Source organism: Galeopterus variegatus, unplaced genomic scaffold, assembly GCF_000696425.1.
Source record: "Galeopterus variegatus unplaced genomic scaffold, G_variegatus-3.0.2 Scaffold3027, whole genome shotgun sequence".
Taxonomy (NCBI): domain Eukaryota; kingdom Metazoa; phylum Chordata; class Mammalia; order Dermoptera; family Cynocephalidae; genus Galeopterus; species Galeopterus variegatus.
In genome coordinates, this window is record NW_007729138.1 from 336,824 (window position 1) to 352,989 (window position 16,166).

General features: G+C 34.0%; 1 protein-coding gene across 1 annotated transcript in view; it reads right to left on the reverse strand.

The window, feature by feature from the left end:
* Positions 1–379: 379 nt before the first annotated feature.
* LOC103599602 (ephrin type-A receptor 3-like) overlaps positions 380–16,166 on the reverse strand; it is a 54,417-nt gene continuing 38,630 nt past the window's right edge. The window contains exons 6-7 of the mRNA XM_008583754.1: positions 7,183–7,335; positions 380–3,125 (exon numbers count right to left, since the gene is read on the reverse strand). Of these exons, the coding sequence (XP_008581976.1) occupies positions 3,020–3,125; positions 7,183–7,335 (259 nt within the window). The 3' untranslated portion in view covers positions 380–3,019. The remainder of the gene's footprint in view (positions 3,126–7,182; positions 7,336–16,166) is intronic.

The following is a 16,166-nucleotide window of genomic DNA, read 5'->3' on the forward strand; positions in this document are numbered from 1 at the left end:
ACTTAACCTGATGTCTTTAACTCCTCATTCCATCTGTGCCTGATCTCTCAGAATTTTCAGTCAAATGAGCTAAAATTTTCTTTTTTTCCTTAAGCTAATTTATTTGAATTTCATCACTTGTAATCAAGAGACCTACCTAATACAGTCGAGTTTACTAATTTTGAAGATAATACTTATTGATTATTTTTCTAACTTTTGATAATGAAATTTGTACCCCCCCCCCAAATGTGGATTACATAACACGAATCATTCCTCACTAACACAGAAAAAAAAACCCAGAAGCACATTTTTTTGGTGACATATAAATTTCATAGTTTTGCTGTTTAAATAAGGACATACTTTTATATCTTTTAAAAAACCTTCAAAGACCACTTCTGTATTCCAATCTGTAAAAATATTTTCATTATGTTTATTATAAAAATATAAATGTTTCCACTACAAATCATTTTACATTAGTAAGAGGCCATCTACATTGTACAACATAAACTAAATGAGTAATATTTTGAAAAGATAAGTTTAAAGTAAACACATATTGCCAATCATATAACATTTATACATTGCTTAATTGATACTTAGCACAGCATAAACTGAGTTACCAAAAATAAATAATACATGTAAATCAAATTTAACATACAAAACAGATAATATGGTACGTAGTATTGTAAAAGAGCTGTGGTTTCATGTTTATTGAAAGTCAATGAAATTCATGTACAAAGAGATGGCCATAAGCATTCTAGTACCTCTACTCCACAGTTAAGAATCGTACACTTATGTTTACATATGTACAGAGTGAGAGTTGTGTAATGTAAATTTAGAAGAGATCAGGTAGAAAAATATCAAGAAAAATGAAGAGCAACAAACTGTGTTTGTAACTTCTACTTTCACATGGAAACCACGGCCAAAATAAGTGAAATAGAGTCAACAATCCTCAACTTCTGTTAGTTTATGAAATGCACAGATTTTTGTTGAGTATGCTCAGAATAGTATCTAATGTAAGAGTTAGTCTGGAAAAAAAATGAGATTGAAGCCAGATTTGAATCTCACTCTAATATTCCAAAACAAGTTATTTGATTAAAAAATGTTTCTATCCACTTCTAGCAGGCTTAAGTAAAATTTGTGATTAATTTCATAATCACTCATAGCTTTTTAAAGAGTTCATGCTATTATACTATCCAATACAGAATTCTAGTAGCATGATTTAACTCTAAGAAATATCATCAAAATTTGGGAAACAATTTCATATCTGAAAGAACACAATCTAAGCTTTATTACCCTAAACTTACAACAGATAGCACTTGTGAATTTTTATCTGGGATTGTAAGCTGTATTTTATCAGTGTTCCATTTTGCATAAGAACATCAACTTTGCAGCACTGTTTGATCCATTCTATTCTTGTGACATATACATTACTTATACCCATGACATAATCATATCAGCATTAGAAAGAGTATAGATAGGGCTAAAATGTTGCTTCAGAATATATTAGTAGCTAGATTTCCATCAGGTACATTCTTTCAAATACTGATGAACATGCTCATAATTGGCCTTTATGTAATAGTAAGTAAGTCTTAGTTCCTGCAATGAGACATCTCTGCACCGCCTACAGATTTTGAGGCATTTACTAGATGACTAGCTATTTCAAAAGTGATATGTTTAGTAAATTCAAAGAAGTTCTATGCTTCTAAGTTAAATACCAAAATTATAACAGGTGCATTAAAGTGGAAGACTCTTAAAGATAATAATACCTGGTATACATCATCACAATATTTAATTAATTGACCAAAACCCCAGTGATGCAGATGAGTAGTTTAGTCATAATCATTTCTTATGAACAGCTGAGCTAGTTTAAGCAAAAATATTAAGTGACTCCCAGAGAGAGTGATTTTTTGACTCATGCACTGGCCTATAGGCTGTGTGGCCAATTAATGCAGCAATTTAAATAGGATTCCAAATCTTTCGAATATAGCTATCCTCAGAAACTCTAGCATGGCTCCTTCACCAATGGAGGGGGTTGATGGTCTCTAAGCACCAGAGCAGGAAAGGTAAACGTCATTTGGATGAAAATCCATTACATACGAGCCAGTATATTACATTGAATCAGGAGTATATAGTTTATACTAAACAGAGAGCCAAAAATAGATGGGATAATTCAGACTATGAGAGATTTGATTAGTGTATGAACATGGAGAAGATTTCATTTTTTTAAAATACATTTAAGTGGATGGTTCAAAAAATCTGGAAGGAAACCCATTGTTCTCTGTGTCTAGTTAAACATGCTTCCTGCTGCTGACAATTTGAGAGAGCATTTGGCACTTGGCTTTAACAAATCCAAATTAAATCATCAAGGCATAAATATAAAAAAAAATCAAAAGAAAATAAATATGTACTTTTTTCAAAAATTAGGACTTTTTTTTACATGATACACTTAAGGAAGCTAATAATTAAAAAATGTATTACTTAAAACAACTACAAACTTCATCTCTATGTGTTTTAAACAGATAAAAGAGAATAATACAATGACAAGGTAGTAAATATGGCCAGATAGTTTGAGGTATAAATTCCTCTATTTTGTTTGACAAACCATTTGTCAGCCTTTAAAGAAACAAAATACCTGTTACAGATTTCTTCTTTGTATAAAAATATCACAAGTCTTATCTTTTGTGGCTATTTGTAAACAAAGCCACCATGTCCATATTGTTATTCCACTTGTTTTGTTTTTATGATAGTTTGTGATCAATGGCTCTATGACAGCTCTTCACCATTTCGCGCTGAAGAATTTTAATTTAATCCATCAACTAATGTTGAAAAAAGCAATTATAAAACAAAATACACCCACCCACCCATCTACTAAATGATAGGAGAAAATAAAGAGTTTTTCAATTCCACGTTAAGGCATTTGTACTCATATCTGAGTGTCTTATTGGACTTGCAACTTCCACCGGTATCGCCAGCATTATCATCTGTCTCCAGAGGGATGCTCCATCTTCCACTGCAACCACTTCCTTCCAGAAGTGGTACTTTACACTGGAACTGGACCATTCTTTGATTGTGTTTCTACAGCTTTAATACTACTGATGATCTTCTTCTGTGGTCCAACCACGGTGACACCAACCTTTTTCATGTCACTGTAAAAAGTGAGAAAATATCTAATGAGAATCACAATTTCCTGGATGGTATATAAGTAGGAGAATTTCAATTTTAAAAAAACCTGCACAATGATATATTCCAGTACTGTGGACCTAATTTTTATGACTTCTGCATTATCCATGTGTTAAGTCCTGACTATTCCATCTCTGACTTGCAGAAGAATATAAATGATGCAGTGGGTTGAATAGTGTCCTCTCAAAATTTCTGTTCACCTGGAACCTTACAATGCAACTATTTAGAAACAGGGTCTTTGTGGATACAATTAAGGCAAGGATTGAGATGATATCATACTGGATTAAGGTGGATACTGTATGTTCACTAAGAGTTTCCTTATAAAAGAAAATAATACACAGCAACACAGAGAAGAAGGCTACAGAAAAATGGAGGCAGAGATTGGAGTTATGTTGCCACAAGCCAAAGAACACCAGGATCCACCAGAAGCTGGAAAAGACAAGGAAATATTCACTCCTAGAGACTTTGGAGTAGGAGTGTTTCTTCCAACATCGTGATTTTAGACTTCTAGCCTCCAGAATTGTACAATAATAAACTTCTGTTGTTTAAACCAATAAATTTGTGATAATTTGTTATGGCAGCCCTAGGAAACAAATACAGATGTTCACACATTCTTTGTGGAGCTTTATCCCCTTTCTTTGAACTTGGGCCTGTTAGGGACTGCTTTGACTAACAGAGAAAGTCAGAAGTGGCATTGTATCAGTTTTTGCACTCAGGTCTGAAGAAATTGCCAGCTACCACATCTTGTCTCTTGAGACATCCTCTCTGGCACTCCAGAGCTTCCATATAAGAAGTCTGGCTACTCTGAGACTACAACATTGGAGAGCTCATGTATAAACATGTTGTTCTACAATCCCAGCTAAAACCAGCTGTGTAGCCACTGCACCAAGGCAGACATCTGAATGAAAGCCTCTCCAGACCTCCAGAACAGATCAAACCATTTGTCAGCTGAATGCTTCAATCAGCATCAACACTAAAGCACAAAGAATCACCCATCTGAGCTCTGCCCAAATTCATAACCAACAACGCTGATGTGTAATAAAACTGTTGTTGTTTTAGCCTTTAAGTTGTGTGGCACTTGGTGTGCAGCCATACATGTACATGTTATTTAAGCATCAGCTGCATGAAATTAACCAAGTCTATACTGCATTCCTATCATCTGGGCTGGGAATGAAGTTCCTGATGACCTGCTGATGCAAAGGGCTGATACATTTTCTATGGAAAGCTTGTATCTTGCCTGGGATCCTCTCAGACTACACTCTTCAGTTGCCTTCTCTTTGCAAGGAAGGCTAGTGGAAAAGTGTGGTAATATTAGGCTTGTCACTCTTAGCGTTAACTGTGGATAAAGAAAGCCTTCACTTAGAATAACATATACTATTTATTTCATCTTTGCTCTTGAGAATGTGCATTATGAAATTTTGATTCTTTATGTACCATGAATCTATCTTTAAAATGAAGAACACACATTTTCCCACTCCTCCCCAAACTATAACAAAGTCAGGTTATGAATCCAGACAGAAAACAGGAAAGATACAATTACAGGTGTACAAATCAATACATCCTCACTCTTTTTGTATTTCTTCTTTCATCCTTCTTCCAATTCTACATCATATTTTTCATGAACTCACTGATTGTTTTCTGTCTCTTTCTTTTCCTGTTCTTTACAAACTTAAATAATAAAACGATAGTCTTGGAAAGCAGAAAAATGTTCCAATGTAATATGCTAATTTCCTCAGATCTTTGAGAAATGAAAGCATAGTGTCTGAGTAATACATGCCATGATACTTGGCCCTGATCTTCCCTTCTGAACTGAAGCATTCATCCCCAAGTAGCTGGAAAAAAAGTCAGAAGCTGAGAGTTCACAGGCCAATTCGGGACATTCCTCATTATTATTTCTCAAAAAATCTTCTGCACAAAACCATCCCAGATTCTGTGTCTGGGAATCCAATATAAGCAAACAGATATATAATATTGTTTATACTTAATGGAAAGGATTATACTGAAATTTGGAAAAGAAAATTAAAGTAATTATTCTTTTGGGTTAACCCTTAGCTGGGGTTTTTATGAACCTCCTCTCTACTCTCTCTGCTCCTGCCAAAATTTCTTCTACCCACCACCCTGGCATGTCCAAAATAGTTCTCAACACCAGCTGCTGCAGTCTCCATAACACTCCCATTGTGCTCATTTCATTTTGACAATCCTATTTAAAGAGTTGCAGAAAAGTTCAAGACTAAAGAGCAGCTCAATATTGAGACCAGAGGTTAATGTGTTATCTGGTACTTCAAAGGCAAAGTAATAGGTGATGACACTTTGAAAATGGCACCCAAGGGTGCAAGATAATGACATGTAGCAATTAATCTACTTAATATTCTTTCCACACACTTAATTCTCTCTCCAGTTTCTATAGCCACAGACACTGTGGCTTTTACCTTTCTCTATTTCTTTCTCACTTTAAACTTCCTAAGTCCATCTTAAGCTATGAAAAATATTTTAAAAATATGTTTATTGAATAAAACTGCATATTTTCTGGTTTTCATTTGAAAATTAGATGACTTGAGCAGCCTCCGTGTCAACTAAATACTTAAATGAAACTCTATTGACCTTTTCCTATGACTTGAAAGTCTATATAGAAAAATAAATTCAATAGCCATCTTAGGTATCTGTATCTATGCTAGGAGAATCTCTGGAGTTATTTGGTCAAGCAAATCACTTCTAAATTGAGTCTGGATCTGGATGGCACAAAGAAAATAGAGATTGAAAGCAATCAAATTCAAACAATAAGCCCAAGACTGCAAAAGGAAAGATAAAACAGCTAGTTAAATATTTTATAGCATTTAAGGTGAAATGGTGCCCCGGACCTACCAAAATTATTAGTGTATTAAAGATGTATACGTTCTCATTTTTGTCATATAAGCTAGGGACAAGCATTATAGGGTCCCGCAGAGACTCAAAGAAAAAAAATATATTTTCAAGGTTTTTTAAGGCCATAGATTATCCTACATTGTCCCTGAATTGAGGAGAAAGGACATTGTGGAAAGTGAAATACGGAGACATCTAAGACCATCTGGCTCAGCATGAAGGACAAACCTGAAAGAGCCAAGTCTCATGAAAAATCAGCTTTCATCTTGAATATATATTCACAGAACATTCAAATAATAATAATAATAAGTGAAAATATTCTAACCAGCCAAAAAAGTGTTTAATATGCAACACTGTATTGTTGACACAAATAATCTTGTGTTAACTTGGAACTAACTATAACAAATGCTTCCATTTCACCTTTTCTAAGCAAATAGCTTTCTTATCACATTCACAGATTACAATGGCTGACTATATTAAAATTGTGAACTAGCAGTTAATCTTATTAACAGTGTTCTGCCTCATCCACTTTCATATAGTGTTTCATTATCTAAGAGCTCTGAGTGTTGATATTTTATGGAGAATAAACATTTGCATAATTTTGGTTTTGAAAATCTGGCAATGATGTGGAATTGTTCAGTTTTGTGTATGTTCTTTTCTATGCTTCTGTGCTCTAAAGCAGGTGTCTTGTATATCATAACCCCAACTGCTTATATTACTACAGTATGAATTTATAAAAATATTTAAATACACAAATATATCTTAAGACTGTGTCTAATCAAAATAATTACCATAGAAACTCAAAGTATATTGTCAATTGGGTCAAAAGTTTATTCAATAAACACTATGTTCTGCTTTAAATAGGAATGCTAACACATGTTAAATAGACTAGAGTGAGTTTATTTTCTGAGAACAAGCTCTCCTCTTTAGTAGTAATAAACCCTTTCTGTAGGTCCTTTTTTAGTTTTATATGTTTCTGATTGTAGTGTTATACCATAAATTATAAACTTATTTATTTGTTAGGCACTTGTACTTCTATTAATTATACTGCACATTCCTTTTTGACATCTAATCTTTTATTCTCCGGTGACTGATTATGACACACTAATCCAGTAGAAAGTTCAGAAGAATCATTCATTCTTCTTAATAAAATGTTTTTCTTACTCTGTGGAAATCTTGGCTATGGTGTCACAGGAACTATACTCCACACCCGTGAAGATTTCCTTGCAGCGTGCTGTCCGGACACCATTAAGCCAGTCACTTGTGCGGAAGGTAGTGATGTCGACATTGCTTTGGTCCAAAAGAAGGTTTGATGGCCTGAAAAAAAAGAAAACACCAAATGGAGAGAGATCAGGAGTCAGTAGAGTTGCTATGTGTCGAAATTTGACACCAACATCAGCAGGAACTTCCAGACTTCATGCGGTGTTCCTGTTTATTTGTGGAATTTATCTGCCATGAAGGCTTCATCTGTTCAGGCTGGCAGCTTGGAGGAAGACTGTGTCATCATTCTTTGTGTTCTCTTTCTCCGCTAATGACTGCTTTTGAAATCATTAAAACTTGACCAGTGAAAGGCATCAATATATCCACACACACTTTCTTACAATGTAATTTGTTTAATCATTAGCAAAGATGGTGGTAATTTAGGATACAGTTATAGTAGACACAATATACTGAATACTTTGCTATCTGCTTTGGTGATGGATTCAGTTTCAATATTAAATCCTGTCTGCTGGATGTTTGTTTGCAGACATTGTACAGATTGTTGTACAATGCTATGGGCCTAATTGTAGATCGATGACCACCCGTGAGAACTGGTGAACTAAAGGAACAGAAGAGACATACAGGAATTGGAGAAGACTATGCTTGCATCCCCGAAGAGGCAAAAGCAGCAGTCTGTTTGTGAACTGCCTTTGGGGTGGTTTTTTCAGCTCTCTGTGACCTCTTTAATTGTCCTTTGACTCATTTGACTCATAAGACTGGGACCAGTCACTAGGTAGACAATTTGTTGACCTCTCTTTTTCTGTATTCTTTTCTCTTAAGGAAGGAAGCCTGAGCACAAAGTTCTCATGAAGGCCCTTGTTGTTTTGGGATGAATAATCATAATATAAATAAGTTATGAAGGAATAAATTATTAAGGCTCTTGTTTTTGGATTATATTCAACATTTATGAGAACTCGTAATGTGCTAGGCACTATGCTAAACATATCACACAGACATGAAGGACCTTAGTCTTTGCAGCGCTAGTCAGGCACCATGCTATTCCATTATAATAGATACGGAAGCTGAAACTAAACAAGATTAAGTTACAAATCTGAGTTGCCACTGGCAAAAGCGGCACAGGTGGAATTTAGACACGTTATATTACACCACAGCCCACACTCTTGACCACTATGTAATACTATTTAGGTGAAACTTCATTCACACTGCATTTCACCTGTTTTCTCTCAAGTTATTTATAGTTCTATGATGCAGCCTCTTTGATTTCTATATGCCGTGAAATGTAGTGGTTTAGTGCACAGATACTGGAACCATCAAGCCTGGGTTGAATCTTGGATGTACCACATACTATCTGTATGCCCTTGAGCATTTTCTTATCTTGCCTGTTTCTTCATCTATGTAATGGGGATAATGGTAATGATACAGATTTCACACAAATGGAGATTAAACGAGCATATGTAGGTTGCACTTAGAGCAGTGCTAGCATATAATAAGCACCATCTGTTGGCTATTCATTATTCTGACATAAGGTAACACATTTGATGAAATGGGTGAAACTTCAGAAAGAAAATAACATAGTAAATACTAGTTTATATAAAATGCTGGAAGTGAAATGATCTTGTTAATTACCATTTTGAGTAACTAGACTTTTAGTCCTGTATAATGTGATGTTTATAATAGTGCAAGAACCCTGTACAGTAGGTATTATTAGGGACCTTATTACAATAGTCGGTAACTTTTACACACAATGATTCCACAGTCAATGCTTGTAAATAGATGTGCTGTTCTGCTTTCTGTCATTTCTATTTTCGTTGTAATAAAATATATCATGAACATTAATACAACTGTATATATCATAACCTAATATTTATTGTATAATTGAGAAGGTACATTTTAATTTTTACCTCTCCAAAGTTATCATTTAGAATCTTTCATGTATTGTGATATTGCAGTTGGACTTAATCTGTGCTGATCTCTTAAAACTTTTTAGAATTATTATTTTTAAAATCCCTGATATTATGGGTTTTAATATGAGGACTTTGTATTTTTCTTATGTACTTAAAATTAATAATTTGCCTAAATGAAATTTATCACTTGAAGTGCTTAAATTCAACACTTAAAATTAGTTGTTAGAAGACCCCCAAACAAATGAATATATTGACATGCATTTATTACTATTTTAGAAATGAATTTAGCTCTCTAAGGTGCTACTTTCAATTACATCATTAGAAATACCATAGAAATAACAACAAAATAAGCTATCTAGACTAAATGAACTATATAGTGTTTTACCTATTAATAGCAATCATTGAATATCATCTAGGATATGTGGTAAAAGCTGTTCTAAATGAGAAAATCCATATGTGAAGCAAATTCATAAATCTGCCAACTCTATCCACACTTAAAAAGGATTTTTAATTGGGAGATTTCTAAGACTGCTGGTGATATTTCTCCAACTCACTCCTGATATACAAGAGACATGATTAAATGTGAAGTTAAGCTTCTTAAGCCTTGACGATTTTGGATCATACCCAAGACATGCATGCAATTGCTTGGAGCACATGAAAAGCTTTTAAATTGACTATTCTTCTGAATTTTTATGGGTTGCATTATTAAATGTATTTGATAAAAATGATTGAATTTCAATGTAATTTTAATGCTGAGTTTAAGAAAAAAATAGCAACATTACATTTTGGTTCTGCCTCAATTTGCACCTTCGGTGGAAAACATGAGATCAATAGCTAGTTTCCTTCCTGTTATGATCATTCGTGAAGTGAACAGTTGAGTCTAGAGGACTTTTTAATCTTTCCAATAGACTGAACTGCTTAAACCTTTCTACTTCAAGTATTTAAATTATAAGTTAAAACTTTAAATTATGGAGTTTATAATTTATATTTATGATATAGTTTAGTTTTAACTCTCAGAGGTTTTTTTTTAAAAAAGAAGCAAACAAAAACTAGGCACTATTTTACAAATAATATTCTTCAGTAATATCTAGAAAACTATAAAATATAAATATAAATTTTATAAGTTATTCTCCTCTGAAACATATATACAAATAATTTTCTATGATTCTTTAAATTACTCATCTGAAAAAGAAAACAAGGTTTATTTTCATAATTGAAAATATATAGTTTTTGTTTTTTTTCTAAAAACTTGAGAAATTATAGATACAGATTTACAATTCAGGTTCCAAAACTTATACAATATTCTTGGGTTGTTTTAGCTCAGCTATCATTAGTGAAATAGCCTTTATCACTAGCAAGCATGAGACATAACATTGGACTCATTGGACAAGTCATTGAATTAGTAAACAAAATTGATGGGAATCACATTAAATCAGGTGTGAAAAAATGTTATAAGAAAAATGAAGTGCATGGAGAAATGGGACAATAATATACTATCTACAGGTACACACACACACACACACACACACACACACACATGCACACATACCAGTTTCTAAGTCTACAGTAGCTGGAGCATAAAACCTAATGTTGACTCTTAGTCCCATGAATAGTAATACTTTTTTATTTATGGGTTTGTGGGTATAAAGAATCAAACCCCAGGACATTTATTCAGAATATTTATGAAGTGTGCCTAATAGAAAAATGCAAATAGTTTTTTCTCAGTTCAAAACAGTTTGTACTTTTAAACTCAAGACTTTAGCCAGGCTCAACAAGAGTTTAGGGAAAATTAGTATAAAGAAATTGAAATAGAACAGGACGTGTGGATTAGGGATTAGAGTGACCCCAACTGAGTTTTTCTGTTTATGACTTGGATCAAAGTACAACCAAGACAAAAAAATGACCTAATTTTAATGCCAGTGACCTCAGAATAACCAGTCCTGCAAAGTATCATTTTTCCACTTCCAGGATTTCTCTGGGGATTTCAAATAAAAATTGGTTTCTTTCCTCCTCCGAGAGGACATCTGGAGAGTTTATCAATGGATAGGAATTTGTCTCACTGTGAAGAGCCTGTGATGTCTCTTCATGCGCACCAAGGGAATCTGGCCTTTTGAGCAGCTGCAGGCATTGGCGTTTTTTTAGAACTAGCCCCAGACATTGGGTCTGAAGGGGAAATTTATAGGCTGGGTGATGTGCACCGTGAGCTCACACTTTTACTAGACAAATTAGATAGGTTTCAATCTGTGCAGCTGTAAACGATGTCCTACAGAGTTCCACCTGATCTTTTACAGCTTTTCATAAATCAGTACCTACTGGCCACAGACCGCAGTCATTAAAAAGAAATCATGAAAATTACATGTTTGCTCAGGGGAAGCAAAAAATAACTTTCCTCCTTTTCCCTCTCCCTCCTTGTATTTGGGTTTGCGGATTATTCTTTTATGGGTTTTCATACTGTTTCATTAAAGAGGTACACATATATTTTCTTCCCATCAAGCTCTATTTTAGTTGTAAATGGTTGCATACCAATTAGCACCAGGTACTGCAACAAATATCAATTAACAACTGCCAATCCCAAGAATATCTTCTGATAATTACTTTGCTTCATTACTACTTTAGTATTCTGAATCACTAGTATTAAATCATAAGTTATTCTTTTATAACATTAAAGACTCCTTTTGGTTTACAAAGGGCTTTATTTTTCATGTATCAAAATAATAATTATTACACATTTCTTGGATGAATAGGTAAATGCCTATTAAGTCTAGAAGGAGATATCAATAATATTGGAAACACATACTAACACACTATGATTATTTTTTATCTGCTGTGAATAGTTTCAGGGAATATATTAAATCCAAAGAGTAGTTTCTTAAATCCAAAATACTAATTTTATGTAACTTTATTATTGTCTGGAAATAGTAATATAATTTTTCAGTACTTATTTTCAATTTTTTTATTTCAAATAATGACTTCTCACTATATTTCAGGATGAACTTCTTATATTTGCCAATTTATTTTAATGTGAATTGAGGATGACCTTGATCTTTTTTATTTCTAACATTAAAAATCTAGATAGGATTAAATGAATTTAATTTATCATAAGTAACTAAAAATAATTTTGAATATATATAATTCCCAACAGGAAACTAGTACATAAATGTCACATTAAGGAGAAGTAAAGACATTGTGTTTATTTTAATTATCTCTAGGCCTTAAGGACAAAACTTTTAGCAGTTATAGCTCTTACACCTGGTTTAATTTCTCCCCGGGTAAAATTAGCTACTTTGATTTTAAGATTTAAAAAAATAAAAAGAAATCTCCTGGGTATTTGGCATATTTGCTTCTCTCTAAAAGGTTCTGTATCATATTTGTGAGCAACATTACCCTGTCAAGTTTCAGAATGTGAGGTCAAAGTCATTTTGAGAAATAAAGGCAGATTGTTTTTGATTATTAGATTTATCTTAAAGGGTATAGTATGTGTCAAAACAGCAGTTATTCTCAAAAAGAATAATATCCTGGGCCGGCCTGGTGGCGCACTCAGTAGAGTGCGGCACTTGGGAGTGCGGCGGCGCTCCCGTCGAGGGTTCGGATCGCATATAGAGACCGGTCCGCTCACTGGTTGAGCGCGGTGCGGGCACGACACCGAGGGTTGCGATCCTGTTACCGGTCATGAAAAAAGATAAAAAGGAAAACAAAACAAAACAAAACAAAAAAGAATAATATCCTTTATTCTTAGATATCAGAAGCTTTTTACTAATGCTTGTTTATTGACATTAACAGAAAAAAATTATGAGTATTGTTTATTTTTGTACCTATTTATGCTGCAAGTTAACAAAAATAAATCTCTTCAAAGTTAGCAATCAATTGTCTCTTCATGCGCACCAAGGGAATCTGGCCTTTTGAGCAGCTGCAGGCATTGGCGTTTTTTTAGAACTAGCCCCAGACATTGGGTCTGAAGGGGAAATTTATAGGCTGCGTAATAACTTCGTATAGCATACATTATACGAAGTTATACGACATTTACTAATGCTTGTTTATTGACATTAACAGAAAAAAATTATGAGTATTGTTTATTTTTGTACCTATTTATGCTGCAAGTTAACAAAAATAAATCTCTTCAAAGTTAGCAATCAATGTAATGGAACAGAATATTTAAAATCATTTTATTATATTAAGTATAATTGGGTCTGCAGAACCTCATTTTAAATATTGCTGAAGGCTTTATGTTGTGGATTTGGTTGCCTTCACTTCAGAATGTCATTCTAAATATTTTGAATGTGTTGTTTAATGTTTATACCCCCAATTTGGATTTTATCAATTTACAACAGTATTGAATAATTCAGTCTTCTGAATTGTGAAAATTCTCTAAAGTTAAGAACAAGTTATTTCTCTATCTCGTTTATATATATATATGTGTGTGTGTGTATCCAAAAATCAAAAGTATCTCAAATGGATATAAATTCAATTAATCAGCATTTTTCTCTATTAGTCTTTTTTATTTTAATTTAGCTCCATTCATTAAAAAAAAAAAACTGAATAAATGCATTTAAATCCAGGAATTATATTACAAAAAATAATCTTTCAAAACACTTTAAAAATATGTATGGTGCTTATTTCTCTTATATGATAACAAAATATGTATAGGAAGAGAAAATTTGTTCTTGTAAGACAATTTTCTACTTATTTTTACCGTAACATGTTCTGTCAAGAACCTCTTTTAGTTCTTTCTCTGATTCTTAAAAAAAGGGGGAAGTGGTTTTGTTTGTTTGTTTTTTACCCTTTTATACATGTGCATATTTTTCCTTTTCGTTAACTTTCTCAAAAGGACTATTTTCAAATTAACTTTCCTTTTCATCATCCTATTAAAACTAGATCTCTTAAATTTTCATATCTATCACTCTAAAAGAATCAAAATAGTTGTCAATGTCTGTTTCATTGCTTAATTAAAAGGTCTTGGTTTTATTTCTTACACTTTTGCAGCTTTTGATAACACAGTTCATTCTATCCAGTTTTTGAAAATTTCTTGAGCTGTAGTTTTTCGCAATGATCTAAATCTCATTTTAACTCTGATAGCTCCCTGTTTCTACCTATTTCACATTCATCTGGGCTGTAGTTGGTACAGTTCTCCAAAGCTCTAAATATAGGCAGTTTTCTTTCTCTCTATGTGGGAGTGAGGGCAGTGGGTTAACATTGTGAGATATTAACGAATGCTTCGTATTTGTTTTCCTTCTAGGATCATGATCCACTGGCACTTTGGCTCCACAGCTGTCTTAAGGGAGCCTAAAATATCCAGTGGCTGCTACCACACCCTGTTACATGTGACAAAGGCATTCAATCATTTTGATTAGCTTCTTGGCTTTGGCAAACATTTGAATTAGTGACTTCTGGACTAAGTAACTGAAGCAATGAGAGGCTTCCCTAAGATCCCTGGACCTAGGGCAGCAGAGAAGCACAATGGGAAAATTACAATCTGGCAGATTGGGATGAGAGATAGCTCAGTGTCAGCCTATCTGAACCAACACCCTCGACTACATATAGGTTATAAAGTCTCATGATAATCCATAAAACATGAAGATTTTAATTATAAATTAAATAATATTAGAAAAATAAAGAAGGTTGTGATGAAAACAGCCATTACTAGATTGAGATTTGTATTTGCTAAGCATGTTTCTGACTGCGACTGCTCTTTTATTCTCCACAGAAGGATTGTTCCAAATTGTACGCATTGCTGAAATCTTTCCCCCAAGCTTATGATGTGCACTTGTGGCTTCTTGTGGGACTCAGGTTCATTGTGTCTGGAGTGCTGGTCTGCCTGGCCGACCTCCTGCCTTCTGCCCTTCCTATCAGGGGCAGCGAGAGCCCTGGTCCCGCAGCTCTCCGTGCTCAAAACTTGGAAGTACTCTCCTGTGCTTTCTCTGTCACTCTGCACATCTTATTAGTCACCACGTCCTCTAATACTCACTTCAGTACAACTTTTTGGATTCACACACTTATTTTCTCTGTTCTACCCTAGCTTAAACCTTTACTTAGACTATTGAAATCACTTCCTAATTCTTTATCATGAATCTCCTTACCTCCAGCCCTTCTTAGGTGTAGCTGCCAAAGAACTGTTCCACAGCACAGTGTAACGTATCACTTAAGTATCTTCAATGGCTCCTCTTTTCTTCAGGGATAAAAGTCCAAATTCCCAGAAATGACATTTAGTCTTCCATTATCTGACAAAATCATCGATCAGGCTCTTTTCCCATAATTTCCTTTATATCCTATATTCTGGCAGAACTGTATTATGCAATGTAATTTGGACATACACCCTACAGTTTTACATGTCTTGCCTTTTTGCCCGGTGTTCCCCCAGCCTACATGGCTTTATCCTGTTATCTGCCTGTTGAAATTTCATCCCCATCCAAAAGTCACGTCTTATATACCACTGCAGGAAATACCAAAGTAAAAGTAAACTCGCCTCCCTTCACCTTCCTGAACACCTTGTCTCTTTGCTCAAATAATTACATATCTGAGGAGTATTATAGTATTTCTGAACATTTTTTTCCTCCTATGTTTATATGTAAGCTGTTGAGGCTGTGTCATGTTACCTTTGTACTCAGTGTGGGGCCTAGCATCATGCCTTGCACAAGGCAATTGCTAAATAAACATTTGCAGCTTGTATTAATGTACAGTCAGCACTGCAAACTCATACTTGTCTCCTTGGATTTGCTCTACCATTAAGAAAATAAATCAATTACTTGAAAACAAATATTGCATAAAATTTAATATACATTCCCTTCCTTTCTCTCCACTCCTTGTGACATGTAGGGAAGTTGTTGATCTGGCACCGAACACCTGCTTTCCCATCTTCCCCACTCCCAGTCGTGTACAATGAGTGATGATATTCATAAAGACACTCAGGAGGAGAATCTTTGGGAATGATTCTATTCTGAATCTCAACTCAAACAAAGGTTGAAAAGTGAAATGATGCATTATAAATAGATTTTTATAACAGTATATGAAATAAAATTTTCTATGTAA